Genomic DNA, 27,696 nt, shown 5'->3' on the forward strand with positions numbered 1-27,696 from the left:
AATTTTACTTGCCTTTTTTGATTAGAAAATGACTCATCTTTAATTTTACTGAAGTATGACAACTGGGTATTTGTTTTCCACCACTGGACAGCCCAAATGAGTAATACATAACAGAAAAATCCCCAGTAAGCAATGTATGTAAAGACTGGAAAAATATTTATTTCAATTTACTTACAGAATGAGTGACATTGCTTTCCCTCTTTTTGTTTGATTTGCTCATTCCCCCTCTCCAGAAATAGAAAATAAATATTACCCTGCCATTGTGTGTTCTCCCTGATAGATTGTCTTAGTAACAGCAAAGTCCGTCTTACACAATGTTATCTTATCTAATACCCCTTACATCCCTCTTGACAAGGATAAGGAATGGTACTTGTAACATTTCCTCATGGGGGAAAGAATGGGGGTGGGGGTGGAAATAGCTGGTTCACATAAAAAAAATACATGAAATCACATCATAGAAGTCATCATACAATCAATACAGCCGCAAATTGATAGATGTTAAAAACAGCAAATTGAACCTACTGCTACACAAGGAAAATTAGGAGCCGATTCTGGAAAAGGGGGACACAATTGGAAATTGAATGTCAATGATAAAGCTCACAATTCACGCCTTCCGTGTGCTTACAAAATATACACAAATACAAATTTAAGCGTTAGTAATCCATTTGTTAGCGCAATAAAAAGACAATGAAAAACAATCAACCTCTTTCACACCCTTTCATTGTCTTTTAAAAATGGGACAGTTCCCATGGCCACCACTCACGACATGTTAAAACAGAGTATAAAACACAAACTGAGGAGGAGGATTTCAGGTCTGAAATGAAATGTGTTCCCGGTTAACCCCGCGTTGTCCATGTAGCAGAGCTGAGCCGCTCACTGCCGTTAAATGTCCTGTTCGCTGGCTGGCTTCTCTTCCTCCTGGTTATCCTGTTTTGACACAGTACAGGTCCTTTAACGTCTTGAGTTCCTCAATGAGAGTCTTGTTTTGGTTCTCCAGCACCGCCACACGATTCTCCAGACATTTGACATATTGCTTCTTTTTCCTGCGACACTCACGGGCAGCTTCCCTGTCAGGGAGAAACACAGAAAACGGCTTTAGAGGATTACATTTAAAGAGCGACTGAACTCATTGATTCTCCATGTGTTTTTCTGTTGCGCATTAAAGAAAAACAAGATTTCAGTCTTAGTGGTGTGGTTCGATGTGGGTGTCTTATGTTGACTATATCATATCCTTGCAGTAATGTTGTTTGTTCCTAGTCGGTCACCATTCCAAGCAGGCCACCACCCCACATGGCTTAGCAACCACGTGACGCAGCATGGCAACGTGTACGTGATTGGTCAGGGAATTCCATGCTTCGAGCATCCTGCTTTCTATATGTTGAATTTCTGAGGCGAACATTAGCTCACAAATGTGATTTAAAAACTTTATTTAACTAGGTCAGTTAAGAACAAATTCTTATTTACAATGACGGCCTACCCCGGCCAAACCCAGACGACGCTGGGCCAATTTTGCACCGCCCTACGGGACTCCCAATCACAGCCGGCTGTGATGCAACCTGGATTCGAACCAGGTACTACAGTGACGTCTCCTGCACTGAGATGAAGTGTCTTAGACCACCGCACCAATCGGAAGTTTTAGTTGGGGGGAAAAAAGCCTTTTATAAAAGAACTCTCATTCTTTCAACATAGCAAAAAGACATTGTCGCAAATGCTATCAAGTCTGAGGCGCTGTGCGCTAATGGTTACTTTGGCTGTCTATAAATACACTGCTCAAAAAAATAAAGGGAACAATGAAATATTCTTATTAAATACTTTTTTCTTTACATAGTTGAATGTGCTGACAACAAAATCACACAAATTATCAATGGAAATCAAATTTATCAACCCATGGAGGTCTGGATTTGGAGTCACACTCAAAATTAAAGTGGAAAACCACACTACAGGCTGATCCAACTGATGTAATGTCCTCAAAATGAGGCTCAATAGTGTGTGTGGCCTCCACGTGCCTGTATGACCTCCCTACAACACCTGGGCATGCTCCTGATGAGGTGGCAGATGGTCTCCTGAGGGATCTCCTCCCAGACCTGGACTAAAGCATCCACCAACTCCTGGACAGTCTGTGGTGCAACGTGGCATTGGTGGATGGAGCGAGACATGATGTCCCAGATGTGCTCAATTGGATTCAGGTCTGGGGAACGGGCGGGCCAGTCCATAGCATCAATGCCTTCCTCTTGCAGGAACTGCTGACACACTCCAGCCACATGAGGTCTAGCATTGTCTTGCATTAGGAGGAACCCAGGGCCAACCGCACCAGCATATGGTCTCACAAGGGGTCTGAGGATCTCATCTCGGTACCTAATGGCAGTCAGGCTACCTCTGGCGAGCACATGGAGGTGTGCTGTGCGGCCCCCAAAGAAATGCCACCATGACTGACCCACCGCCAAACCGGTCATGCTGGAGGATGTTGCAGGCAGCAGAACGTTCTCCACGGCGTCTCCAGACTCTGTCACATGTGCTCAGTGTGAACCTGCTTTCATCTGTGAAGAGCACAGGGCGCCAGTGGCGAATTTGCCAATCTTGGTGTTCTCTGGCAAATGCAAAACGTCCTGCACGGTGTTGGGCTGTAAGCACAACCCCCACCTGTGGACGTCGGGCCCTCATACCCTCCTCATGGAGTCAGTTTCTGACCGTTTGAGCAGACACATGCACATTTGTGGCCTGCAGGAGGTCATTTTGCAGGGCTCCTCCTGCTCCTCCTTGCACAAAGGCGGAGGTAGCGGTCCTGCTGCTGGGTTGTTGCACTCCTACGGCCTCCTCCACATCTCCTGATGTACTGGCCAGTCTCCTGGTAGCACCTCCATGCTCTGGACACTACGCTGACAGACACAGCAAACCTTCTTGCCACAGCTCGCATTGATGTGCCATCCTGGATGAGCTGCACTACCTGAGCCACTTGTGTGGGTTGTAGACTCCGTCTCATGCTACCACTAGAGTGAAAGCACCACCAGCATTCAAAAGTGACCAAAACATCAGCCAGAAAGCATAGGAACTGAGAAGTGGTCTGTGGTTATCACCTGCAGAACCACTCCTTTATTGGGGGTGTCTTGCTAATTGCCTATAATTTCCACCTGTTGTCTATTCCATTTGCACAACAGCATGTGAAATTTATTGTCAATCCGTGTTGCTTCCTAAGTGGACAGTTTGATTTCACAGAAGTGTGATTGACTTGGAGTTATATTGTGTTGTTTAAGTGTTTCCTTTATTTTTTTGAGCAGTGTAAGTGGCAGGGTAGTAGATTGAGTCTGGTGAGCGATTGGGTAGTGTGCACTACAGCACACCAGGCAGCTGTGATCCAGATTATTTGATTAATGCCAGCCGTGATTACGGTGCCAGGCAGCAGTCCTGTGTGGGCAGGTTAGAAATCAAAACCCAACCATCATGTAAGTTGAGATATCTTCAGTTACAAAAATCTCACAAAACACTTTTGGAATATACTGACTTTATGACCAAAATGATTCTACTTACACTCTAGAACATTTTCGTTCTGGAATAAATGTCGATGCCACATAGGCCTTTTTCAACCAGAGAAGTTGGTTCACACACAAACAGACAAAGGGACCAACTGTGCAACACATCCTTATACACACACCTGTTCTTGGCGAGGCGGATCTCTCTCTTCATGGTGGGGTCGCCACTCTTTTGTTCAGATATTCCTACAGGGGAAGTCATGACCACGGTCTGTTGCGCTGTGGGTGCCGTGCGGATCTGGTACGTCTGCATCTCTCCTCCTGCATCTGAGGGGGATGAGGCCAATTAAAACAGTAGATGAGAGCATCTCCTCTTCAAATTCTCAACACATTACAATGTGGACCTCAAGCTGGGATCAGTGGATATTTTACACACCTTCAGAGAAGCTTTAGTGACAACATAAGACAATTATTGGGGGGGGGGTTTAGCAGGCACTACTGGGTACTTCTCCTTGTGGTATTGTCTCAACGCTTACCGTGAGTCATGAAGCCATACTCACTCTGTACGACCACCTGGTTGCTGGGCACAAGTATCTGCTGTCCATCGGGCGTCTGAGCGTACTGTAGGATGGTGGTGCCCTGTTGTTGGCCTGAGTTGGTCATGGTGAGAGTCTGTAACCCCTGGAGACCCTCTGACCCAGGGCTGGCCAGCTGGATGGCACCATTAGGGGCGATGGTAACTACAGACAAACACACAGGAAGTTAGGGACAATGGTAACTACTAGGTATGACGGGCACCGATATATACATTTTTATAAAAGAAACTGCAACTGTGTGAAGGTTCACTTTTCTGTTCATGCCCATGGCTGCCTGAGTTGAAAGTCTGAAAAGTTGAGGGATTTGTGCATGCTTACAGTACCACACATCAGGAGCAAGTTTGCACTCCCTGTCCCCGGCGGTACGATATATTTTCACAAAACTGTAGACGCCCATTATTGATGATCCCTTACTCAACAAGTGCCTCCAATTCTAACAATATTTACCTGTATAATCTATTTATGGTGACATAATTATGCACTGGTAGGATGGTGTGTGGTTGTAGTAGGGCAACCCTTACTGTATTGGCCACTACTAGTCTGGTAGATTGTCTGGGTGTTGGGCATTGTCACAGTGGTCATGCCAGAGGAAGCAGGGTTTTCATCCTCTCCTTCATTCCGTGACGCCACCTCCTCAGCAGACAGCTCATTGAGGATCTTCCTACAGACCACCGTTAAGAAGCGGGAGATTACTCATACAATAATCCATTACCGAAATCCTTACACTAAAACACACAATGCTACAGAACCAAAGTAATGAGACAGGAAAATTCATGGACAAGTGGCTCACTAGTGTTGGAATCGGCTAAACTTTGATCATTGAGATAGGAAATGAAAGAGACTGGGTTGTCAGAAGTTAATGGTTCTCTGAAGAAAAACAATGGACATCTGTGGATTAGATGAAGGAATGTGTTGAGGTCAGGAGGTGAGGACAGATTATTTTAAGGCAGTAAAATATTTGTCCTCCTGTTACCCTCTTTATTAGTTTCCTGTGGAGCCATAAACTGTAAGGAGGAGGAGTGTCTTAAGTAGGATGTATACAACTGAAGAACGAAATGTTTTGCTGTCTGATTACAGCTGTACAGAACCTTTGGGAATGATAAAAAATGCAGAAAAATTCATCCATGCTTTTGTTACTTCTAGGTTAGACTACTGCAATGCTCTACTTTCCGGCTACCCGGATAATGCACTAAATAAACTTCAGTTAGTGCTAAATACGACTGCTAGAATCCCAACTAGAACCAAAAATGTTGATCATATTACTCCAGTGCTAGCCTCCCTACACTGGCTTCCTGTTAAGGCAAGGGCTCATGTCAAGGTTTTACTGCTAACCTACAAAGCATTACATGGGCTTGCTCCTACCTATCTTTCCGATTTCGTCCTGCCGTACGTACGCAGGCCTCCTAATTGTCCCTAGAATTTCTAAGCAAACAGCTGGAGACAGGGCTTTCTTCCATAGAGCTCCATTTTTATGGAATGGTCTGCCTACCCATGTGAGAGACGCAAACTCGGTCTCAACCTTTAAGTCTTTACTGAAGACACATCTCTTCAGTGGGTCCTATGATTGAGTGTAGTCTGGCCCAGGAGTGTGAAGGTGAACGGAAAGTCACTGGAGCAACGAACTGCCCTTGCTGTCTCTGCCTGGCCGGTTCCCCTCTCTCCACTGGGATTCTCTGCCTCTAACCCTATTACAGGGGCTGAGTCATTGGCTTACTGGTGCTCTTCCATGCCGTCCCTATGAGGGGTGCGTCACTTGAGTGGGTTGAGTCACTGACGTGGTCTTCCTGTCCGGGTTGGCGCGCCCCCCCCCCCTTGGGTTGTGCCGTGGCGGAAATCTTTGTGGGCTATACTCAGCCTTGCCTCAGAATGGTAAGTTGGTGGTTGAAGATATCCCTCTAGTGGTGTGGTGGCTGTGCTTTGGCAAAGTGGGTGGGGTTATATCCTGCCTGTTTGGCCCTGTCCGGGGGTATCATCAGATGGGGCCACAGGGTCTCCTGATCCCTCCTGTCTCAGCCTCCAGTATTTATGCTGCAGTAGTTTGTGTTGGGGGGCTAGGGTCAGCCTGTTATATCTCTGGATTATTTCTCCTGTCTTATCCGGTGTCCTGTGTGAATTTAAGTATGCTCTCTCTAATTCTCTCTTTCTTTATTTCTCAGAGGACCTGAGCCCTAGGACCATGCCTCAGGACTACCTGGCATAATGACCCCTCGTTGTCCCCAGTCCACCTGGCCGTGCTGCTGCTCCAGTTTCAACTATTCTGCCTGCGGCTATGGAAACCTGACCTGTTCACTGTGATTACTATTATTTGACCATGCTGGTCATTTATGAACATTTGAACATCTTGGCCATGTTCTGTTATAATCTCCACCCGGCACAGCCAGAAGAGGACTGGCCACCCCTCATAGCCTGGTTTCTTTCTAGGGAGTTTTTCCTAGCCCCCGTTCTTCTACACCTGCATTGCTTGCTGTTTGGGGTTTTAGGCTGGGTTTCTGTACAACACTTTGCTATATCAGCTGATGTAAGAAGGGCTATATAAATACATTTGATTAAATTAAACTTGGTTAAAGCTTCTCTAGTGTTAGGTTCTTATTTTTCAGAGTAAATAACTCCCGAACACTAGTAAACATTAAAATATATCATTGTAGGAGTACAGCAGTAGCTCATCCTAGGGAAATGTTTTAAAATTGGTCCTAATGGTGGCGAAGTGGGCCAACAGCTTTAACCCCGGCATAGCTGTTCAAGTCTCAAAACAAAGGGTCTGAATACTTATGTAAATAACGTTTTTTTTGGGGGGGGGGCATAAATTGACAAAAATGACTAAAATCTGTTTTTCGCTTTGTCATTATGGAGTATTGTGTGTAGATTGATTAAATAAAAATTCCTCAGCAATTTCAGAATAAGGCTGTAGCGTAAAAAAATATGGAAAAAAAGGTCAAGGGGTCTGAATACTTTTCCAATGCACTGTACATATGTTGTCTCAACTGTATCAAAAAAGTAGTTTATTGTTGGCTACCTAGCTAGCCAATTGCATACAGGTAAAGTTACAGCCAGCTAGCTAGCTGAGCTGGCCAGTTGCATTCTGCTCTTAATGTTGATTGCTGATGTGCTAAGCCATGCATGACATAATGATAATCTTTGTCATGTTGGTCAGTTTGTCATGTTTACCTAGCTAGCTACTGAAATTAGCCACTGAGGTGCGAATGCTAAACAAACTCCATGTTAAGTGACAGGGACATGCTAAATTGGCTAGCTAGTCACAATGAAATTATGGCTAAATAGTTAGCCATCTACACTGGATTATAGAACTCGGTTGTTTTTTTGCATGTTCAACTAGCTGGTAATTATCTAGTTAAACGTTTTCTAAATCCATTTAGTTATTGTGTAGTGTCTGCATTGCAATTGTATGGCTGGAAGCAGGTTGAGTGTACAGGGCATTTTAGTACAGCTGTAGCAGTCAACAGGAGATGAATGAATTTGTGTATTAACCTGTTTTTCTGGAATTTGTCTTTCAGCATAAACCTGCTCTCCGCCCCCAGTACAAGGAGATGAACGAGGGTGAACAACCAACATTTCAGGTATTTTGTCTTTGTACTTTGAGCTTATTGCTTGAACTTCGGGTCAAGGAATGTTATTGCTGGCGTGCAATGTCTATTTTTGTCTGCTTTCTTCCATTACAGCTTCAATTGTCTGGAGCCTGGTGTTGTTGCAGCCAAGGCACTTTCACTCAGCTGGGACCAGGTTTCAGCTGCTGTGCAACATTGATGTCCTTCCTCCCAGAGATGTGCAACCATCCCCCATGCATGTATTTTTTAGAAAATCAGGACTTTTGCACAGAAAAGGCTATGGGCATTACATGTCCTGCTCCAATGCACAGGACAGAAATATGCTATTTTCAGGTCTCTCCAAAGATGTTAGACCGGGTTCAAGTCCGGGCTCTGGCTGGGCCACTCAAGGACATTCAGAGACTTGTCATGCCTGTGTGCTTAGCGTCATTGTCCTGTTGGAAGGTGAACCTTCTCCCCAGTTTCAGGTCCTGAGCGCTCTGGAGCAGGTTTACATCAAGGATCTCTGTACTTTTCTCTGTTCATCTTTGCCATGATCCGGAATAGTCTTCCAGTCCGTGCCCCTGAAAAACATCCCCACAGCATGATGCTGCCACCACTATTCTCCCATCGCCACATAGAAACTCTGGAGCTGACCAAGGCTCTTCTCCACCGATTACCGTTTAGATTTTTTTAATACATTTGCTAAAATTTCCAAAAAACTGTTTTCGCTTTGTCATTGGGTATTGTGTGTAGATTGAGGAGGATAAATATTTATTCAATCTATTTTAGAATAAGGCTGCAAGGTAACAAAATGTGGAAAAGTAAAAGGGTCTGAATTATTTCTGAATGCACTGTATGATATACCATTTTGAAGCTCTGAGTCGGTACTTTTACCTAATGTAAAAAGTAACATTTAAAATGTTGGAACGTAACACCAAAAAGAGAAGGTGGTGGGGTCACAAATCAGGTGTTAAACTAGGTGAAAAGGTGACTTGATCGCCACCAATATTCCAGTCCATCACCAGCATAGACCTCTGCAGTCTGCACACACTTCTTTCCACCACTACATGGACAGGTTAAGATGGTGTTTAATACAACAGCGCCGTGGCAGGTACCTGTAGGAGGGCCGTCTGGCCAGTATCTCTCTGGTTTTCTGGGCAGAGGCTCCACTGTCTGAGGAGTCCTGGGAATCGTCACTGTCTGAGCCCTGGCCCTGTGGAGGAGAAGGAGAGACGCCGGTACATGATGAGTTACTCATACACCATGTTTACTTAGAAGGTCCTGCACAGTCAAAAATCATTATTTGTGATATTTTGTTGAAATCAGATCATGAAAAATGAGTGTTGCTGGTACATTGATAAAGTTTGATCATAAAGTTATTGGTCAACTTCCCCATGTCAAACACTTGAATTCAGAATGCGGGATTATTTAGGGGGATTGTGATATCAAAATCTAATTTAAATACACCAATGGTAACATCTTATTCTCTTACCTAATTTAAAATTAGGACACTTAAGAGGCCTTTCTACTGACTGAAAAACACCAAAGGAAAGATGCCCAGGGTCCCTGCTCATCTGCATGGACATGCCTTAGGTATGCTGCAAGGAGGCATGAGGACTTCAGATGTGGCCAGGGCAATAAATACCAATGTCTGTACTGAGAGACGCCTAAGACAGCGCTACAGGGAGACAGGACATACAACTGATAATCCTCGCAGTGGCAGACCACGTGTAACACCTGCACAGGATTGGTACATCCGAACATCACACCTGCGGGACAGGTACAGGATGGCAACAACAAGTTGCCATTCTTTTACACCAGGAACTCACAATCTCTCCATCAGTGCTCAGACTGTCCGCAATAGGCTGAGAGAGGCTGGACTTATTGGCTTGTAGGCCTGTTGACATCTGGTGAGGACCTGCCTCGCAAGGGGCAACAACGTCGCCTATGGGCACATACCCACTGTCGCTGGACCAGGCAGGACTGGAAAAAAAAAAGAGCTCTTCACTGACAAGCCGCGGTTATGTCTCACCAGGGGCGATGGTCGGATTTGTGTTTATCGTTGAAGGAATGAGCATTACACGAGGCCTGCACTCTGGAGCGGGATCGATTTGGAGGTGGAGGGTCCATCACGGTCTGGGGCGGTGTGTCACAGCATCATCAGACTGAGCTTGTTGTCATTGCAGGCAATCTCAACGCTGGGAAGACATCCTCCTCCTTCATGTGGTACCCTTCCTGCAGGCTAATCCTGACATGACCCTCCAGCATGACAATGCCACCAACCATACTGCTCGTTCTGTGCGTGTTTTCCTGCAAGATAGGAATGTCAGTGTTCTGCCATGGCCAGCGAAGAGCCCAGATCTCAATCCAATTGAGCACATCTGGGACCTGTTGGATCAGAGGGTGAGGGCTAGGGCCATTCCCCCCAGAAATATCCAGGAACTTGCAGGTGCCTTGATGGAAGAGTGGGGGAAAATCTCACAGCTAAGAACTGGCAAATCTGGTGCAGTCCATGAGGAGGAGATGCACTGCAGTACTTAACAGCTGGCCGCCACTGGACTCTGGAACAGTAGAAAAGCGTTCTCTGGAGTGATTTAATCACACTTCACCATCTGGCAGTCCATTGGACGAATCTGGGTTTGGCAGAGGCCAAGGCAACGCTACCTGCCCGAATGAATAGTGCCAACGGTAAAGTTTGGTGGAGGAATAACCAGGGAAGCAAACGAGTCACCTTTTGGCAAAATTTGATTTGTGTAGATCCGATGACAAAAGTTTGGGCGGGGGGGGGGCTTTAGCTCTTTACTGGCTTTATGCGAACGAGTGATGCGCGTTTGGAGCAATACTGGCTGTATCCAAGGCTCAGCCAATCGTTCACATAACAGAATGCAGCATGCAACTGGAGAAAAAAACAAAAAACAATTTGCTAGTTACAGAATCAGCTCGTGCTGAAAGAGCTAAATTTCAGTTTACCAGCTACAGCAGCGCTTCCCCTGAACGATAAGAGGCAGGCGAGAAGCCTGACCACGGAGAAGGTGATGAAGCGTACTTCATGAGCCGTAACCAAAAAAACTGGTATTTGGAAAGTTTGAGGTGAGGGAGGAAGTGTGGTGGAACAAGTATTGTTAAGCACCTTGCTACAGTAGCTGGATCAAATTCTCCGTTAGCTAACCAGAAAAATGTTGAGCAACATTAACTGATCAAATAATTGAGTTTATGCTGTGAAAATTAGCTGGCTAATAACATTACAACATCAGATGAGCTAACGTTAGTAACTAGACCATAACTAACCATTTGCATTAACTGGTATACGACTCCTTGCCGTTCCTTAAGTTACTTGCTTACCGGACCCTGGCAATGTGTAAAATGTTAGTACTCTAGTTAGTTTGTTAGATGAACTAATATTTCCCCTTTCCTTAAAAAAGGGGTATGACAGGTCTACTCTCTGCCTGAAAGAGATCAATGCCAACAAAGGGTATCATGCTCTGGTGTCACATTGTAGAATCGATGTCCACAGGCAGAAAGTGCACAACCTAATAATGTTCAGTGTAGCCCAAATACGTTGTTTTTGTTGTGTTGATTTTGACTAACACGTGAGTAAGGGGGGAGGATTATCTTTTATTTTAATTTTTACTCTGTGAACATTATTTTTGCACAAGGCTACATGTTGATTGACGTTGAATTTTTTTATTTAACTATGTAGGTCATTTGAGAACAAGTTGTCATTTACAACTGCAAATTGGCCAAGATAAAGCAAAGCGGCAAAAATGACAGCGTTACACATGGGATAAACAAACGTACAGTCAATAACACAAAACAAATCTGTATACAGTGTGTGCAAATGAAGGTGGTAAGGTAATAAATAGGCCAAGTGGTAAAGTAATTACAAGTTACACAGGAGTGATATGTGCAGATGAGGAAGTGCAAGTAGAAATACTTGTGAGCAGAAAAACGAGGATGAGGTAAGTAGTTGGTTGGATAGGCTATTTACAGATGGGCTGTGTACAGCTGCAGCGATTGGTAAGCTGCTCTGACAGCTGACGCTTAAAGTTAGTGAGATAAGTCTCCAACTTCAGTGATTTTTGCAATTTGTTCCAGTCATTGGCTGCAGAGAACTAGATGCGAAAGGCGGCTAAAGGTGTTGGCTTTGGGGATGACCAGTGAAATATACCTGCATGGTACAGGCGGGTATTGCTATGGTGACCCGTGAGCTGAGATAAGGCGGCGCTCTACCTAGCAAAGACTTATAGATGACCTGGAGCCAGTGGGTATGGCCAGCCAACGAGAGCATACAGGTCGCAGTGGTGGGTAGTATATGGGACTTGTGACAAAACGGATGGCACTGTGATAGCAAATTGGATGCAGAGTGTTGAGTAGAGTGTTGGAAGCTAATTTGAAAATTACATCACCAACGTCAAGGATCAGTAGGATAGTCAGTTTTACAATGAGGGTAAGTTTGGCAGCATGAGTGAAGGCGTCTTTGTTGCGAAATAGGAAGCCGATTCTAGATACAACTTTGGATTGGAGATGCTTAATGTGAGTCTGGAAGGAGAGTTTACAGTCTAGCCATACACCTAGGTATTTATAGTTGTCCACATATTCTAAGTCGGAACCGTCCAGAGTAGTGATGCTTGGCGGGAGGGCAGCGATCGGTTGAAGAGCATGCATTTCATTTTACTAGCATTTAAGAGCAGTTGGATGCCGCAGAAGGAGTGTTATGGCATTGAAGCATGTTTGGAGGTTTGTTAACACAGTGTCCAAAGAAGGGCCAGATGTATACAGAATGGTGTCGTCTGCGTAGAGGTGGAGCAAAGAATGACCCGCAGCAAGAGCGACATCAATATATACTGAGAAAAGAGTCGGCTTGAGAATTGAACCCTGTAGCACCCCCATAGAGACTGCCAGAGGTCTGGACAACAGGTCCTCCGATTTGACACACTGAACTCTATCAGAGAAGTAGTTAGTGAACCAGGCGAGGTAGTCAGAGAAACCAAGGCTGTTGAGTCTGGCGATAAGAATACGGTGATTGACAGAGTTGAAAGCCTTGGCCAGGTTGATGAAGACGGCTGCACAGTACTGTCTTTTATCATCTCCTATAGTGGCCACTATAATATAGTAAAAATATAAAGCACGTCTCATTAAGATGTTTTTTTTTCACAAGTGCAATACTTAGATATAGGCTGTGTGTGGTCACAAGCATTCTATTATAAAGGCTGTCATGGCAAACTGCAATATTAGTGTATTGTTTTTCCCAAGACTTGAGTGTCATTTGCAGTGAAGTCTAGGCAACAAATAAATCACATTTATTTTGTATAGCCCTTCGTACATCAGCTGATATCTCAAAGTGCTGTACAGAAACCTAGCCTAAAACCCCAAACAGCAAGCAATGCAGGTGTAGAAGCAGTGGCTAGGAAAAACTCCCTAGAAAAGCCAAAACCTAGGAAGAAACCTAGAGAGGAACCAGGCTATGAGGGGTGGCCAGTCCTCTTCTGGCTGTGCCGGGTGGAGATTATAACAGAACATGTTCAAATGTTCATAAATGACCAGCATGGTCAAATACGAATAATCACAGTAGTTGTCGAGGGTGCAGCAAGTCAGCACCTCAGGAGTACATAACGACAACACGCGTTTCCTTGCAGGTAACCATAGTTGACAGAGGAAGAACAATGATTCCAAGCACAACGGCCTCGTCTCCATCAACACTTATACCTAAACGAGAGAATCACTGACATGATGTCAGATGGTCCTTTTGTGGCAGGGCTGAAATGCAGTGGAAATATTTTGGGTGGGATTCAGTTCATTTGCATGGCAAAGAGGGACTTTGCAATTCATCTGATCACTCTTCATAACATTCTGGAGTATATGAAAATTGCCATCATAAAAACTGAGGCAGCAGACTTTGAAAATTACAATTTGTGTCATTCTCAACTTTTGGCCACGACTGTACACACACACACACACACAGCTGAAGTCGGAACTTTATATACACCTTAGCCAAATACATTTAAACTCAGTTGTTTCACACAATTCCTGACATTTTAGTAAAAATTCCCTGCCGTAGGTCAGTTAGGGTCACCACTTTATTTTAAGAATGTGAAATGTCAGAATAATATTAGAGAGAATTATTTATTTCAGCTTTTATTTCTTTCATCACATTCCCAGTGGATCAGAAGTTTACATACACTCAATTAGTACTTGTTAGCATTGCCCTTAAATTGTTTAACTTGGGTCAAATGTTTTGGGTAGCCTTCCACAAGATTCCCACAATAAGTTGTGAATTTTGGCCCATTCCTCCTGACAGAGCTGGAATAACGGAGTCAGGTTTGTAGGCCTCCTTACTGGCACACACCTTTTCAGTTGTGCCAAAACATTTTCTATAGGATTGAGGTCAGGGCTTTGTGATGGCCACTCCAATACCTTGACTTGGTTGTCCTTAAGCCGTTTTGCCACTACTTTGGAAGTATGCTTGGGGTCATTGTCCATTTGGGAGACCCATTTGCAACCAATCTTTAACTTCCTGACTGATGTCTTAAGACGTTGCTTCAATATATCCACATATTTTCCCTTCGTTATGATGCCATCTATTTTGCGAAGAGTACCAGTCCCTCCTGCAGCAAAGCACCCCCACAACATGATGCTGCCACCCCCGTGCTTCATGGTTGGGATGGTGTTCTTCTGCTTGCAAGCCTCCCCATTTTTCCTCCAAACATAACGATGGTCATTATGACCAAAAGGTTCTATTTTTGTTTCATCAGACCAGAGGACATTTCTCCAAAAAGTATGAGTTTTGTCCCCATGTGCAGTTGCAAACTGTAGTCTGGCTTTTTTATGGCGGTTTTGGAGCAGTGGCTTCTTCCTTGCTGAGCGGCCTTTCAGGTTATGTCGATATAGGACTCGTTTTACTGTGGATATAGATACTTTTGTACCAGTTTCCTCCAGCATCTTCACATTGTCCTTTGTTGTTCTTCTGGGATTGATTTTCACTTTTCGCACCAAAGTACATTCATCTCTAGCAGACCGAACGCGTCTCCTTCCTGAGCGGTATGACAGCTGGTCCCAAGGTGTTTATACTTGCATACTATTGTTGTTACAGATGAACGTGGTACCTTCAGGTGTTTGGAAATTGCTCTCAAGGATGAACCAGACTTGTGGAGGTCTACACATTTTGTTTTTGAGGTACTGGCTGATTTCTTTTGATTTTCTCATGATGTCAAGCAAAGAGGCACTGAGTTTGAAGGAAGGCCTTGAAATACATCCACAGGTACACCTCCTCTAGCATTTTTATCAGGATCTTTTTTTTTACATGGGAATCAGAATCACTGTCCAGGACCCTGACTTAAATTAGAATGTGGTGGTTCTAGAGTGTACAATATAGAGATATCTGCCCAATCAATCACACATTTACCCCAGTAATACCATTTGGCAAGATAACATAAGCTAAAGGCTAACAACAATTAAAGTATGCTAGAAGAACAGGGGACACCTCCATGTCCTCCGGAGGCACTGTAGTCCAGAGGCAGTATTCATAAAGCATCCCAGAGTAGGGTTGCAGATCTAGGATTAAAATCAAATTATTGGTCAAATACACATATTTAGCAGATCTTGTGGATGTAGCAAAATACTTGTGTACGTAATCTTATTCATTATGATCTTTATGGTAAAACTGATCCTAAATCAGCAGCACTCCTACTCTGAGATGCTTTGTGAATACGGGCTCGGGCCTAGTTCCTAGTTGTAGAGGAGCACCTCTTACCTGAACAGTCTGCAACTGTGGGGACTGGATGACAGACGACTGGGCCGACTGGATCACCCCCTGCACCTGGAACTGACCCCCAGGTAGCTGGACCACAGTCACAGGAGAGCCCCCCAGAGACATCTGCAAACACAGTCAGATTAGACGATGACACAGGAGTGAATATTCAATCCTGTACTGTCCCATCCTTTGGATTCGGTTTGCTGTCCTATTAAAGCTACTCAGCCAGGTGACGCTACTGCTGTTTGCATCTGCAGGTAAATTTCCACAACTACTAAGAGCTTTGAAGTGCGAGGCTCCCCTTCCCCTCTGTTGTTGTAGTATTGTAAAGCGCACCAGTGCACATACCCTGTGTGACTATGTGAGAGCGAAGCCATTCTGCTTTCGCTGAGACTACCTTTAGAGTCTGATGCAGCAACGAACACTAAAACAGCGGTGTCTGGGAATTGCCAGGGTCCTCACGATACTTAGCTGCCGATACAATATGTATTGCGATTCTATATTTATCCAGGGGTCACGTTAAGGCAGGAAACAGAGCAACAATGTTTTGTACAGTGGTTCCTCCTCTAAAAGTTGCATCATACTGCAGCACACCTTGTGGGCTGTTGCAGCATTCTGTGGCACGTTATATAATTGTCAGCCATTTTTCTGATAGTGCTAGTTTGACCACCAGAGGGTATCTTTGAGAAGCATTTGATAGTCTTCCATATTGGCATTACATGTTTTGTAATAACATAGTATATGGGATTAATTAAGAAATTTGGCTCAATTAATATTATGGTGTTTTTATTCCGAGAAAAAAGAGAAAAAAAGCCTCAGGGTTTCCGTTAAGATGGAATGGAACATATGGCGCTGTACTACCTGACGACCTGACGATCAGGAGTAGGCTACAGTATAAGAGGACTAAATTGTTTGCCTTCATTAGACAACTTGCTCCAATGTCTGTAAATCAGGGATATTTATTCCCATAGTAAATCGTTATGGATCGATAACTAAATCAACATCTGCATTTTGAAATAGTATTTTTTTAGCATTATTTTATTAACGAAAGCATAAAGATGCTGATGAAGAAATACAGTATATGCTTTTAAATGTGGATAATTTATATACTGTATTTCTTCATCAGCATCTTTATGCTTTCGTTAATAAAATAATGCTAAAAATACTCTTTCAAAAATGCATATGTTGATTTAGTTATTATTGTATTTACTTGTCAGACTGCACAATAACCTAAAACAAATGCAGGTGGTTTTTGTGCAGTCTGACAAGTAAAAAACATAGCCTACAATACATACTGTAATAAAAATGGGAAAGTGCCAAATTCCTTACATAAGGGAGAGCAGGCCATGTCTGTACTATTCCCTGATGGGGAGGAAGGAGTAGGCTGTCCTTGTAAATAAGAATTTGTTCTTAACTGATTACATGTGGTTTTCACTATTATTCTACAATGTAGAAAATAGTAAAAATAAAGCAAAATCCTGGAATGAGTAGGTATGTCCAAACTTTTGACTAGTACTTGCTTAGTTAATATGATCGTGTTTCTATTCCATTAGGATGGAACGGAAAATATGGCGCTGTACAGCGTGACGGTCGGCAGTAAAGTACTTGGCTATTTAGCTAAAGAATCCCTGTGTCGTCCGGGTAGGGCATGCGGGAGATGGGGGTTCAATTCCCCGACGGGGAGGAAGGAGTAGACTGTCCTTGTAAGTAAGAATTTGTTCTTAACCTCTTGCGCTGAGCCATGCCGGATCCGGTAGCGTAATGATAGCCTCAAGCTCAATACCATAACGCAACGTTAACTATTCATGAAAATCACAAATGAAATGAAATTAATATACTAACTCTCAAGCTTAGCCTTTTGTTAACAACACTGTCATCTCAGATTTTCAAAAATATGCTTCTCAAGCATAGCAAACTAGCATTTGTGTAACAGTACTGATAACTAGCATTAGCATCAGCAGGAAACATTTTCACAAAAACCAGAAAAAACATTCAAATAAATATTTTACCTTTGAAGAACTTCGGATGTTTTCAATGAGGAGACTCAGATAGCAAATGCTCAGTTTTTTCCAAAAATATTATTTGTGTATTAGAAATAGCTCCGTTTTGTACATCACATTTGGCTACAAAAAAACCCCGAAAATTCAGTCCTCAAAACGCGAACTTTTTTCCAAATTAACTCCATAATATCGACTGAAAACATGGCAAACGTGGTTTAGAATCAATCCTCAAGGTGTTTTTCACATATCTCTTCGATATATCGTTCGTGGAAGCATGGTTTCTCCTCTCAATCAAATGGAAAAATACTTGCACCTGGCTTTGTGCACCAATTTCGACGCAGGACACCAGGCGGACACTTGGAAAATGTAGTCTCTTATGGTCAATCTTCCAATGATATGCCTACAAATACGTCACAATGCTGCCGACATCTTGGAGAAACGGCAGAAGGTCTAAGCTTATTCCTGTCGCATTCACAGCCATATAAGGAGACATTAGAAAACAGAGCTTCAGAAATTCTGCTAATTTCCTGTTTGACGTTTCATCTTGGTTTCGCCTGTAGAATGAGTTCTGGGGCACTTACAGACAATATCTTTGCAGATTCTGAAACTTCAGAGTGTTTTCTTTCAAAAACTGTCAAGAATATGCATAGTCGAGCATCTTTGTGACAAAATATCGCGCTTAAAACGGGAACGTTTTTTATCCAAAAATGAAATAGCGCCCCTAGAGATCCAACAGGTTTTTTTTACAATGACGTGACTCTCCGCCAATAATTACATTTAGAGGATGGGGGATTCTAAATTAATATCTAAGGGGGATTTTTTTTTTTTTTAAATGTTAAAAATTTTTTAATAAACAATATTTTGGGAGATTTTGTTTTCATTTAACCTAGATTGAGCGAGAAAAAGGCAATTCTTGAACATGGGTTGAGACACATTAATTTGTAAATAAAGCCAGTTTGTTATTTAGAATGACTTATTCCTGGAGAAACCTAACTTGATTATTTAGCAGACGTCACTTGCTTATATTCAGTCAACATACAGTGCCTTGCGAAAGTATTCGGCCCCCTTGAACTTTGCAACCTTTTGCCACATTTCAGTCGTCAAACATAAAGATATAAAACTTTTTTTGTGAAGAATCAACAACAAGTGGGACACAATCATGAAGTGGAACGACATTTATTGGATATTTCAGCCCCTTTACTTTCAGTGCAGCAAACTCTCTCCAGAAGTTCAGTGAGGATCTCTGAATGATCCAATGTTGACCTAAATGACTAATGATGATAAATACAATCCACCTGTGTGTAATCAAGTCTCCGTATAAATGCACCTGCACTGTGATAGTCTCAGAGGTCCGTTAAAAGCGCAGAGAGCATCATGAAGAACAAGGAACACACCAGGCAGGTCCGAGATACTGTTGTGAAGAAGTTTAAAGCCGGATTTGGATACAAAAAGATTTCCCAAGCTTTAAACATCCCAAGGAGCACTGTGCAAGCGATAATATTGAAATGGAAGGAGTATCAGACCACTGCAAATCTACCAAGACCTGGCCGTCCCTCTAAACTTTCAGCTCATACAAGGAGAAGACTGATCAGAGATGCAGCCAAGAGGCCCATGATCACTCTGGATGAACTGCAGAGATCTACAGCTGAGGTGGGAGACTCTGTCCATAGGACAGCAATCAGTCGTATATTGCACAAATCTGGCCTTTATGGAAGAGTGGCAAGAAGAAAGACATTTCTTAAAGATATCCATAAAAAGTGTAGTTTAAAGTTTGCCACAATCCACCTGGGAGACACACCAAACATGGGGAAGAAGGTGCTCTGGTCAGATGAAACCAAAATGGAACTTTTTGGCAACAATGCAAAACGTTATGTTTGGCGTAAAAGCAACACAGCTGAACACACCATCCCCACTGTCAAACATGGTGGTGGCAGCATCATGGTTTGGGCCTGCTTTTCTTCAGCAGGGACAGGGAAGATGGTTAAAATTGATGGGAAGATGGATGGAGCCAAATAGAGGACCATTCTGGAAGAAAACCTGATGGAGTCTGCAAAAGACCTGAGACTGGGACGGAGATTTGTCTTCCAACAAGACAATGATCCAAAACATAAAGCAAAATCTACAATGGAATGGTTCAAAAATAAACATATCCAGGTGTTAGAATGGCCAAGTCAAAGTCCAGACCTGAATCCAATCGAGAATCTGTGGAAAGAACTGAAAACTGCTGTTCACAAATGCTCTCCATCCAACCTCACTGAGCTCGCACTGTTTAGCAAGGAGGAATGGGAAAAAATGTCAGTCTCTCGATGTGCAAAACTGATAGACATACCCCAAGCGACTTATAGCTGTAATCGCAGCAAAAGGTGGCGCTACAAAGTATTAACTTAAGGGGGCTGAATAATTTTGCACGCCCAATTTTTCAGTTTTTGATTTGTTAAAAAAGTTTGAAATATCCAATAAATGTCGTTCCACTTCATGATTGTGTCCCAATTGTTGTTGATTCTTCACAAAAAAATACAGTTTTATATCTTCATGTTTGAAGCCTGAAATGTGGCAAAAGGTCGCAACGTTCAAGGGGGCCGAATACTTTTGCAAGGCACTGTATATCTTAAGAATAAAAATGAAACATTTTAATTTCTCCATGCTTGTCTCAGAGCAGTGCTGAAATAGACAACCACAGTGGGAAGGCATACAGTGGGGCAAAAAACGTATTTAGTCAGCCACCAATTGTGCAAGTTCTCCCACTTAAAAAGATGAGGCCTGTAATTTATCATACGTACACTTCAACTATGACAGACAAAATGAGAAAAAAACAAATCCAGAAAATCACATTGTAGGATTTTTAATGAATTAGCAAATTATGGTGGAAAATGAGTATTTGGTCACCTACAAACAAGCAAGAATTCTGGCTCTCACAGACCTGTAACAACTTCTTTAAGAGGCTCCTCTGTCCACTCGTTACCTGTATTAATGGCACCTGTTTGAACGTGTTATCAGTATAAAAGACACCTGTCCACAACCTCAAACAGTCACACTCCAAACTCCACTATGACCAAGACCAAAGAGCTGTCAAAGGACACCACAAAATTGTAGACCTGCACCAGGCTGGGAAGACTGAATCTGCAATAGGTAAGCAGCTTGGTTTGAAGAAATCAACAGTGGGAGCAATTATTAGGAAATGGAAGACATATAAGACCACTGATAATCTCCCTTGATCTGGGGCTCCACGCAAGATCTCACCCCGTGGGGTCAAAATGATCACAAGAACGGTGAGCAAAAATCCCAGAACCACACGGGGGGGCCTAGTGAATGACCTGCAGAGAGCTGGGACCAAAGTAACAAAGCCTACTATCAGTAACACACTAAGCCGCCAGGGACTCAAATCCTGCAGTGCCACACGTGTCCCCCTGCTTAAGCCAGTACATGTCCAGGCCCGTCTGAAGTTTGCCAGAGAGCATTTGGATGATCCAGAAGAGGATTGGGAGAAGGTCATATGGTCAGATGAAACCAAAATATAACTTTTTGGTAAAAACTCAACTCGCCGTGTTTGGAGGACAAAGAATGCTGAGTTGCAGCCAAAGAACACCATACCTACTGTGAAGCATGGGGGTGGAAACATCATGCTTTGGGGCTGTTTTTCTGCAAAGGGACCAGGACAACTGATCCGTGTAAAGGAAAGAATGAAGGGGCCATGTATTGTGAGATTGAGTGAAAACCTCCTTCCATTAGCAAGGACATTGAAGATGAAACATGGCTGGGTCTTTCAGCATGACAATGATCCCAAACACACCGCCCGGGCAATGAAGGAGTGGCTTCGTAAGAAGCATTTCAAGGTCCTGGTGGCCTAGCCAGTCTCCAGATCTCAACCCCATAGAAAATCTTTGGAGGGAGTTGAAAGTCCGTGTTGCCCAGCAACAGCCCCAAAACATCACTGCTCTAGAGGAGATCTGCATGGAGGAATGGGCCAAAATACCAGCAACAGTGTGTGAAAACCTTGTGAAGACTTACAGAAAATATTTGACCTCTATTATATACCCTTTGTTGGCAATGACAAAGTATTGAGATAAGCTTTTGTTATTGACCAAATACTTATTTTCCACATTAATTAATACAAAAATCCTACAATGTGATTTTCTGGATTTTTTTTCTCTCATTTTGTCTGTCATAGTTGAAGTGTACCTATGATGACAATTACAGGCCTCTCATCTTAAGTGGGAGAACTTGCACAATTGGTGGCTGACTAAATACCTTTTTTGCCCCACTGTATATATAAAAAATATATATGAGATGATTTTGTTTTCCAAAAAATGACAATGAGCAATTGTAATCTGAACAGGCCAAAATATAGCCCTGCTAATAGCCATAATGGCGCTGTACGAAATAGTATTTTCCAGTAAGCAACAATTTGTTTACCTTCATTCGACAACTTTGTTCCAAAATGTCTAATTCAGTGATATTTATTCTCATAGTAATTCGTTATGGATCCATAACCAAATCAAACATCAGCATTTTGAAACAGTATTTATATCATTATTTTATTAACAAAAGCATAAAGATGCTGATGAAGAAATACAGTACTGTACAGTATATGCTTTTACATTTGTATAATAAAGCATTTTGAAGATAAGCCACCGGCATTTGTTTTGGGCTACTGTGCAGTCTGACAAGTAAACATAGCCTACAGTACATACTGTAGTAAACATGGGAAAGTGCCTAACTCCTTACATAAGGGAGAGCAGGCCATGTCCAGACTTTCTCGGTCTTTAGTGCTTTTTCGGGTTGCATCAGTCAAAAACAGAAACTTCTGAGACACAGTATTAATGATGAACACCCGGAGGTTCACTGGTAAGCCACATTTGCCTCGGGAGCCATCCCAGTTTCTATTCTGTGCCCACTCGTGGTATCTCTTCGGTTACACATCCTTGGAATAGCTGAACAGCACAATGGTCCGGGCGGCCCTTGCTGTGCCTGTGGAGCAGTTGGTCAAGTGCTGTTGTCAGAAGAGTAATGGAAATGTCAGGGTGAACCGACGACCTTGACTGCATGTCGGAGGTGGAGTTCCAGAGCTCACAGGTGTGCCTGGCATGGATTGTGACTCCATCTCGTTCCTCGCCCTTTTCAACACGTCATTCTCCACCTGACTCTCCGCCAATGCCGCCTGACTCTCACATTACTGTTCACCAAACAATGGTTTTAGAACTCCAACCCCCCAAAAAATATCAGCAGGAACGTTGGGTTGCCGAATCACGTAACCCTCCTGTTGTTTTCATTTCATGTTAATTAATTCTGTGTTCCCGGTCCAAAATGACCACCCCATTATAACTGATTATAAACCCATAATAATCCATTTATTATCAAATAATGTTGCATTAGATCTTTTTAATCAACTTAAGTTATTGTGAACATTACAACTTCTATTTATGGTCTGTAGGCCTCATTGACCTGAGCTCATACAACTCGTTTGAGTAATAAAAAAAAAAACTAAATGTATGGATTATTTTGATTATAACAAATACTCAGATGAAACAGTGCTATTTATCACAGACCTCTTTGTGTCAACGTTTAACAAGGACTCTCGCCTCACCAGTGTCATGATCAAAGATATGATACGTGCTGCCAAAGAATGAATTGTGAGCAAGGCCTCAAAAAATGTTTATATACCAGAGCTGCAAGAAAAGTTCTATATATATATATATATATATATATATATATATATATATATATATATATATATATATATATATATATATATATATATATATATATATATATATATATATATATATATATATATATATTATTGAAACCATGTTGCGATTGTTTCTGAGAATGGAACCACACCTGTTGGCATTGAGGGAAAGATTCTATTGGAGAAAGGTTCCTGTGGGGGTTGCCATGGAAGCCAAGAAGGGGAGTGAGGTGCGTGTGCTCAAACACACATGCATGCATGTGGGGGTCTGGGAGAGGAAGTGTGTCCATCTGATGAATGGACATGTGCCTGAACTCAATTTTATACACTAATTGTAGTCTCGCCCCTTCATTTTTAATAACCGGTCATTTTTAACCCGGGAACACCACAGGTGTACAAAAGTTAAGACACCCAAAATGTTATGAAAATCTTCAGAAATGTATTTTGTGTGTTCAGATGCCCTGTGTGGACAAAGTCATGGAACCTTATGACAATCAGATTTAAATTAACTACATTTTTCAGAGAGAAAACCTGTAAAATCAGTCCAATTCAACTGGAACACAGCAGGAGGGTTAAGCAAGCAAAATTGCTTTGGTAAGAGGATGGCAATGCCGGTTTATTGTCCCAGCTTTAGATACTGTTGTATATCAAATTGTATAGGCTACCTTGCTCTCTCCTTTTTTTCCTCTGGCAACAGCCCAACTCGCACATGATGTGCACACACAGAGGCACACATGTTGATAGCTCTCTAACAACTTGAAAGTGCGCCTCGAGTTCTCATGCGATTCTCGTAAAACCATGTCTGTAGCAAATTGAGTTACAAAACCCCAATGCAAACCTATCAGTTTTAAAATAGTATAACTTTTACTCACAAATGATCCATCATCTAGAGTAGTCCTTAGATGAGAAAAGTTAATTTAATGAATTATATGCTACAGAATGAGTTTCTTATTCTCAAGTAACCCATTTCAGCCCACTTGGCCTTCTTATTACCGAAACGGCTAAAAAGCTCAAATTTGGAACAAGTCTGATTTAAAATAGTATAATTTAGATGTAAATATTTTTATTTTCAGTGTTGTTTTAACCTTGCTGGAGTTAAACATTTTTTTTGCAAAGGATTTATTTGTTACTTTGAAAACTGTTGCAGTAATAAGAATTGTGGAAAAAAATCTGAAAAAAAAAAGATGTATTAAATAGATAAGTACAGATCCTAATCTCAGTGATCCATGAAGAAATCGGGAAAAATTCCATTCATTTTCAGTACATTTTTGGTAAAATGTCAGTTGTAAGAATTACCCAATTGTTTATATTTTTGTAGAGTGGTTGAAACAATTAAAGCTGCAATATGTAACTTTTTGGGCAACCTGACCAAATTCACATAGAAATGTGTTTTCGATCTGTCATTCTCATTGAAAGCAAGTCTAAGCGGAATATCTATTCTGTGTGTGCTATTTCTATGCATCCATTCTTAAGTTTCATTTTTGCATCTTTAATTTCAGTTTTGTGCACCAGCTTCAAACAGCTGAAAGAACAATATGTTTGGTTATAGAAAAGATACTGCACAGCTATGTAGATGGTACAATGATGCTCTACACTATATTTGCTTGTTTTGTCAAACTGAAATTAGGCAAACTATTAGAATTTTAGCTACCAGGAAATGGCAGAGTGTTTTCTGCATAGTGAGTATTTAAGCAGCGGCTCAATATAGACCAGATAAATTAATTTAAGACTTAAAGGACCTGCAGACACCTTGGTAACTATGCCTCTTCAATACCATGCTGATATTATTCACAGAATGAACCCATCTTGTTCTTTGTGACAGTAACATAGTACATTGCCGTCAGTGATATCATTCCCATTCCTAATCCCTACTTCCATTATTAACCTCTTGATATCAGCCTGTCTGTTACCTGTTGGGCTATCTGGGAGATCTGGGAGGCTGTGATGGTGGTGGGGATGGTGACAGTCTGTGTCTCAGCGCCATTGCTGTTCTGCACCTCTTCCATTGTCACTGCGGAGGCAGATATACAGAAACATTTAAAGACCACTGGTAAACTTTCCCGATGGGACACTGGTGCGTATGGGCACTGGACAGAGCCCTCTCCGGCAAGTCTATTTTGTAAATTGAGGGATATGGTGGACAAGGACTGGACAGGCTGAGAATCTACATGGAAATAGAGTACAGTCACCTATCCCTCACAACTAAAACATTTTTTACAAAAAAATACGATTGACTAGCTAGTTATTCGTCATAGCTAGAATTACTATGCACATCCACCAGGATATGTGTAGCTAATGAGAGACCAAGGATATGGTCTCAGGTAGCCTAGTGTTTAGAGCGTTGGACTAGTAGCCGAAAGGTTGCAAGATCGAATCTCCAAACTGCCAAGGTAAAAAAATTTTTAAAAAAATGTCGTTCTGCCCCTGAGAAGTTATTCTGTTCCTAGGCAGTCATTGAACATAAGAATTTGTTCTTAGCTGACTTGCCTAGTAAAATAAATCAATAAAAACTAAGGGCATGGTTGAAAATGCTGTACTAGGTACCAGTAGCTAGCTAGTTACAAGGCTAACCTGTGGTAGCTAGCTAGCTATAAGTTTGTTAGCCAAGTGCGTTGTCTTTCTTGCTCAACATAACGTTAGCTGGTGTGGTCAACAGGCAAATTCCAATGTCGTTAGCTAGCCCGCACAATAAACCAGTTCAATGTTGTTTGCTAGCGGAGTTCTCTAGCTAGTTATTAAGCAAGGTGAGCGTTTAGCTAACGTTACGTAGGATCCTCTCATTTGAATACAAGCTAACTAGCTAGGTAAATTCGGGTGCGTTCGTAATTTCACTCTGGCCATCTACTGTGATTTCAGAACTCGTCTGAGTGTGCCAGAGCGCAAAATAGCTGATGAATTTACGAACGCTCAACACCCCTTGAATATGGCGGGTGTGTCAGTAAACGTCCGCAAAAAAACGTAATTAAATTGTTGCCATCAGCAATTAGTCATCAACGCTCTGGATAACATGCAAACAGCCTAGTCAGCTCTGCTTGGGCGAGTGAGATGTTCTCTCATGCGTGTCTGGAAGTAACTAGCAACGTTAAGAGTGGTTACCGTTGTGAGGTCAGAACGCTCGGATCAGCCCTACTCCTCGGCCAGAGCGTCCAGTGTGCACTCTGAACGCTCCAAGAGCGAAACGCTTTTGAATTTACAAACGGACAATCTGACAACGCTCTGAATTTACGAGTGCACTCTGGCACTCAAGATTGAATTTACGAACACACCCCTAGTAACTTTTGATAGTTATCAAACGTTACTAATTTATCTATTGCTAACTAACGTTAATTGGTCAAATCAGGCAGTATAACGTCAGCCAGCTAACACTAGCTAGCTAGCTGGCTAACTAAACATTGGTGGACAAGCCAGCTAACACTAGCTAGCTGGCTAATTAAACATGGGTGGACAAGCCAGCTATTCTTAACATTTGCCTTGTAGCTAGCTAACGTTAGCTAGCGTGGCTAGTATGTGCTTTTGTTTCAATGAATGAGCGAATTTTTGTAATACACAGTCACTGGCACGCAAGTACCCGCGTCAACGGACGTCAGCGATAAGGGGAACCATGATTAGCAACTTACCTTTCGACGAGGAGAGGGAGCCGACAGGCGCCATTATATTAGCAAAGCACACCATAAAATGGCATTGTGCAGTTCAGAGCGGAACAAATATGCAGACGGTCAAATCATTGAAAAGCGGTATTACCTTTACAATCCTTCGTGGACCTCAGCGATGGCGTTGATTATCACAAAAGCGCGTATAAATCACGGGGAAACAAATAGTTGTTAGCTAGCTAATTGCTAATATGGTAAATAAAAGGGCGGCGCACAACCATAAAAAAATAAAAACGGTGTATTTGTTTTTAAAGGAAGGAGGCGGAGATGCGCGCAGCCCCGGGAAGGACATATGACGTAATTGCTTCCTTTGAGAACTGTGATTGGTGGAAAAGTGTGTATAGTAAAACTATGATGACATAAAATAGATACAATGTCGCTGGCTCTGTAAACAAATTCCACATGCACAGTTTTGTAAATAGCACTTAAAATGGCCACATCTGTAGTAAATGGCCACCTTCAGTGGACATACAACTTCCTGAAATAGCTTAGTAATACTAAGCTATAGATAGATAAGCTATAGATAAGCTTTAGGTACAGTATTTATTAGTTGTATTCTTCAAAAACAAAGGGGTATATTTCAATAGTTGAAACGATCAATAAAATGTGACAGACAGCACCTTTAACAAATCCAGTTACCCGCCCATACACATGAGTAATGTCCTTGAACTCAAGGAACTCAAAAAATTTAAAAACAGAAAATAATGATTTGCTGTAAAATCAGTCTTTAATTCATTTTTTCAATTTCAGTATAAAACAGCAATTATAACCAATTTACTAAATGAAATGAGTGAAAATAATGGGGTTAGGGTAGTATAATATAATCAAGTATTTATTTAAAAAATAAATTAGCTAAATTAATTCAGAAGACAATTAAATCACTATGACTGACTATGGATATGACCTGTTTTTAAAGAGCAACTGAACGTAACTACTCCTTTTGAAAATGGCATATGTGGCATCAAAATGAGTTAGGAACATTTATTCTATTGTCAAAAT

At 42.1% G+C, this 27,696-nt stretch overlaps 2 protein-coding genes across 9 annotated transcripts in view; one reads left to right on the forward strand and one right to left on the reverse strand.

Annotated features, from left to right (window-relative positions):
- LOC110494251 (thiol S-methyltransferase TMT1A) overlaps window positions 1-8,447 on the forward strand; it is a 29,529-nt gene extending 21,082 nt beyond the window's left edge. The window contains exons 2-3 of the mRNA XM_021569178.3: window positions 7,576-7,638; window positions 7,741-8,447. Coding sequence (XP_021424853.1) covers window positions 7,576-7,638; window positions 7,741-8,100 — 423 coding nt within the window. The 3' untranslated portion in view covers window positions 8,101-8,447. The remainder of the gene's footprint in view (window positions 1-7,575; window positions 7,639-7,740) is intronic.
- Window positions 21-27,003, reverse strand: atf1 (activating transcription factor 1). Of its 8 annotated transcripts, none has more exon segments than NM_001124559.1 (8): window positions 21-1,067; window positions 3,650-3,794; window positions 4,028-4,207; window positions 4,585-4,724; window positions 8,724-8,821; window positions 15,359-15,481; window positions 24,958-25,058; window positions 26,789-26,902. In NM_001124559.1, coding segments are annotated over 7 exon segments (927 nt in total). In that variant the 5' UTR covers window positions 25,054-25,058; window positions 26,789-26,902; the 3' UTR covers window positions 21-922.
- Window positions 27,004-27,696: the final 693 nt, after the last annotated feature.

Source organism: Oncorhynchus mykiss, chromosome 17 (assembly GCF_057628025.1).
Source record: "Oncorhynchus mykiss isolate SJ-2025 chromosome 17, ASM5762802v1, whole genome shotgun sequence".
In the NCBI taxonomy this organism is placed as follows: domain Eukaryota; kingdom Metazoa; phylum Chordata; class Actinopteri; order Salmoniformes; family Salmonidae; genus Oncorhynchus; species Oncorhynchus mykiss.

What these genes read in the sequence shown, in the direction of transcription:
- atf1 (XM_021567400.3), bottom strand. Translation starts at nt 26,719, where the DNA reads ATGGTGTGCTTTGCTAATATAATGGCGCCTGTCGGCTCCCTCTCCTCG. An exon ending in CTCCCTCTCCTCGTCGAAAG is followed by an intron (nt 25,059 to 26,664) that starts GTAAGTTGCTAA and finishes CTGCCTCCGCAG; the next exon opens with TGACAATGGAAGAGGTGCAG. An exon ending in GTATGGCTTCATGACTCACG is followed by an intron (nt 3,795 to 4,003) that starts GTAAGCGTTGAG and finishes CATCCCCCTCAG; the next exon opens with ATGCAGGAGGAGAGATGCAG.